This window comes from Sorex araneus, chromosome X (assembly GCF_027595985.1).
Source record: "Sorex araneus isolate mSorAra2 chromosome X, mSorAra2.pri, whole genome shotgun sequence".
In the NCBI taxonomy this organism is placed as follows: Eukaryota; Metazoa; Chordata; class Mammalia; order Eulipotyphla; family Soricidae; genus Sorex; species Sorex araneus.
The window spans coordinates 211,949,374-211,952,847 of NC_073313.1; the positions used below are offsets into that span (position 1 = coordinate 211,949,374).

Here is a 3,474-nt window from a genome sequence, read left to right on the forward strand (position 1 = left end):
GCATATCGAATATGCCATGGGTAGCTTTGCCAGGCTCTGCCATGTGGGCAGGATACTCTCAGTAGCTTGCCAGACGTTCTGAGAGGGACATAAGAATTGAACCTGGGTTGGCTGCATGCAAGGCAAACACCCTACCCGCTGTGCTATAGCTCCAGTCCAAATCTCACAATGGAGACGTTACTGGTGCCCACTCGAGCAAATCGATGAACAATGGGACGACAGTGCTACAGTGCTGGGAAAACAGTGAAAGATTACCACTGTGCCCAGAAATTCCTTCATGCAAATTGATTCTTAAATTATGCTTCTAAAAAACAACTATTTACCCATTAGTGAAACCTATCATTTCTATATTTCTTTGCAAACTGTGCTCACTGGGATGACAGGTAACTTGCAGATATGAACTCACACACTGCAGAGCCACTGTTCTCTTCCATGCGCGCTTGGTTGTGGACATGTCTCACACCCAGTTACAGTGAAAGGGGGCGTCTTCCCATGCATGTGATGACTTCCTTTCTCACCCTTTTTGCTCAGGGTCGCTGCATTCCTTGCCCGCAGCCCAGCTTGATATTACACAGGATTAGAAGGACAGGAGGTCAATGATGGAGATTCTATGCTGTGAGATATTATAAATGCACACTAATAGGGAACATGCTTTTTGTCCTCTCTAGGTTTTATTTATATCACTCTACATCAACAAACTTTTCTTTTTTTAAGTGAATATTCCTAAGATCCAAATATTGGACTTAGTTTTTTTTGCTTTTTTTAAAGTGTAAGTGTTGTTTATATTAAAAGGCAAAGGTTAATCAAACAAAACTTAAAAAAAATCCAATGTCTTTTATGTATACATTTAAAGTATAAAGAAGTCTGTGGACACTATCTCCATCATCAATAGCAGTTGCTTTGATTATCAAGTATTTTGTTCACGCAGAGACTATTAAAACTCAACAGATCTATTTCCTTTCTATTCCTCTTCCATCAGACCTCTCCACATCCTATGTGAATTTAAAAGGATAGAAGAACATACGGTCAGCAAATTACACACAGTTAAACACAAAAACATTCATTTAAAAATGTTTAATGTACTACAATTGATCATGAAAGATCAAATACGGCTTCTTTAAACATGACTATTTGACATGGCCAGCTCTGGTTCAGAATTATTGTTTTAAAATTGCAAGATCATTTCATTAAGATGTTGCCTGTCTCAAATATTCAATAACATCTTGCCTATCACTCTTCTTTTTAAGACCAGCAAATATCATCTTAGTTCCAGGGATATATTTCTTTGGGTTCTCCAAATATTCCATCAGAGTGTTCTCTCCCCAGATAATACCTATGAAAATGGAAACAAGTTTTAAATGTTTGCTGTTACATTTGTGATATTACTTACTGATGTGATCCACGTATGTGAACAAAAGAGTACTTTAGGACTTCATAGGAAGAGACTCTTATAGTAAAAAAGTAATTATTTTCTAAACCACGAAAAATTCTAGAATGACGTGGACAACAAGTCCACGGGCTCCTGCCTGTGGTTGGCTCGAACCCGGCCACCGTGGCTTCCGCGGGTCCTGTGTGATTCGGGCACTTGGGGGGCGGAGAGAGGGTGACCGTGGGTGCTCCCCACCCGCCGGGCTCCAGGGGCAAGAGGGAGGGTGTGAGACAGAGCAGAGTGGACACAGCACCCTCGTTCAGCTGAGCGTTCGGCTCGTGGGGGGGTGTGGGCAGACGTGGGCAGACTCCGTGAGCAAGTCGTGCTTTGCGGGGCCAGAGCCGTAGGACAGCGGGGTCTTTGTTGCTGCACAAAAACAGCTTCAATTTTCCTGTCTAAATCTAATATCCCTGTGCTGTTTAGATTATCCAAGGTATACGAGAGAACTATGAGTCCATGGGTGGTTTGCCTAGAGAGTACCCCAACCTTCTAGAATCAGACAACTCCTTCCGGTAAGATCTTATCAGTCACTTAATACAATTCCTCAGTTTACAGATGAGAGAATGATCCAAAGAGAAGGGAATAATGTGAACCTAAGGCCAGTTACTTTAGAGTTAATAATCTGATAAGGGTGGGCTGAAGCAATAGCACAGTGGGTAGGGCGTTTGCCTTGCACGCGGCCAACCCAGGTTTGATTCCCAGCATCCCATATTGTCCCCCGAGCACTGCCAGGTGTAATTCCTGAGTGCAGAGCCAGGAGTACCCCCTGAGCATCGCCTAGTGTGACCCAAAAAGCAAAAAAAAAAAAAAAAAGAATCTGATAAGGGGCTTGGGAGATAGTTCAAAGGACAATAATGCCTTCCAAGCGCATAACCTTGAGTATGTGTGCCACATCGCCCCTTGAGCACTGCCAAAGTGGTCCAAGAGGCCCCCAACACCACTGATCCCACGCAAAACTGTATCACCAGGACTGAGCATTGAACCTTCTGGTTTGTACCACTGGCTAGAGGTCTGAGTTCTATCACTAGCACCACATACAGTCCCCTCCTGGGTATTTCTGATTGTTCTCCCCTTGCCAAAAAAAAAAAAAGCAGAAAACTGACCCCAATTTTCTGCTAACTACAAATGACACACCATGAATCATGACAAATGGAGGTTTAAAGTGAAAGGCTGAAAACCAATCTCATAGGCAAACAATTGCCAAAAGAAGGTCAGGCCAAGCCAAACTGAGATCAAACAACACAGACTTCAAATTAAAGAATGTTATAAGGGGTAGGGATAATCATTATTGAATTATCAAGGGGTCAATATATAAATAAAACTCTATGTTCTTATCAGATATGCACTTCATCTGTTTCTTCTTTACTACAGCTTATACTTTTACCTTTGTTTCTGTTTGCATCAGTATAAGAAAATCCTGGTGCTTGCCCTGTTTGTCGGCCAAAAAGACCCCAAAGATTTGGGCCAGTCTTGTGCTTTCCACCTTTTTCCACTGTGTGGCACTGGGCACACTTTTGAATAAAGATCTTCCTGCCTGCTTCATAGTCTCCCATCTTGTTCTGCAATAAAATATTAAACCATAGACCAAAAGAGAATATCAGATTTGCAAAACCGGTAAAAAAGGAATTTTACCACTATGGTGTGACTAAAAATGGCATTTAAAAAAAAGCATAACTTAGAGCAGTTATGTCTTAACATGCAAGTGGTCAAAAACACAAATATTACAGCATATATATTTATATATATTATAAAATGTATATATAATAATATTATAAAATTTTATAATACTTTTATTTACCAGATTTATTTTGAATTTCTAGCATTAGTCATTCAGAAACTTACACTGGCATTGTACATGTAGTTGTAGCTTAGTCTTCAAAGAATTATGATAACTTATCTACATTAGTCTATGATAAGTTATTTAGATAATCTCCTCATCGGCCACCCTCCAGAACTCATGGCTGCTTCTCCCGGAAGGGAGCATACAATGAGGCTCCCATAACTATGCCACCAGACTCCTCACCAGAGGTGCCCCCGGGGGGAGC

At 41.2% G+C, this 3,474-nt stretch overlaps 1 protein-coding gene across 1 annotated transcript; it reads right to left on the minus strand.

Moving 5' to 3' along the window:
* Positions 1 to 1,187: 1,187 nt before the first annotated feature.
* LOC101543860 (cytochrome c 2) lies at positions 1,188 to 2,982 on the minus strand. Its single transcript, XM_004601188.2, has 2 exons — positions 2,814 to 2,982; positions 1,188 to 1,333 (listed from the first exon to the last, which is right to left on the minus strand). Exons 1-2 carry the CDS (start codon positions 2,980 to 2,982, stop codon positions 1,188 to 1,190), a joined length of 315 nt encoding a protein of 104 aa, XP_004601245.1.
* Between the last annotated feature and the right edge of the window lie 492 nt (positions 2,983 to 3,474).

Coding starts and splice junctions, on each gene's coding strand:
- LOC101543860 (XM_004601188.2), bottom strand. CDS start 2,982: ATGGGAGACTATGAAGCAGGCAGGAAGATCTTTATTCAAAAGTGTGCC. Junction 1,334..2,813: donor TGATGCAAACAGAAACAAAG/GTAAAAGTATAA, acceptor CCATTTTCATAG/GTATTATCTGGGGAGAGAAC.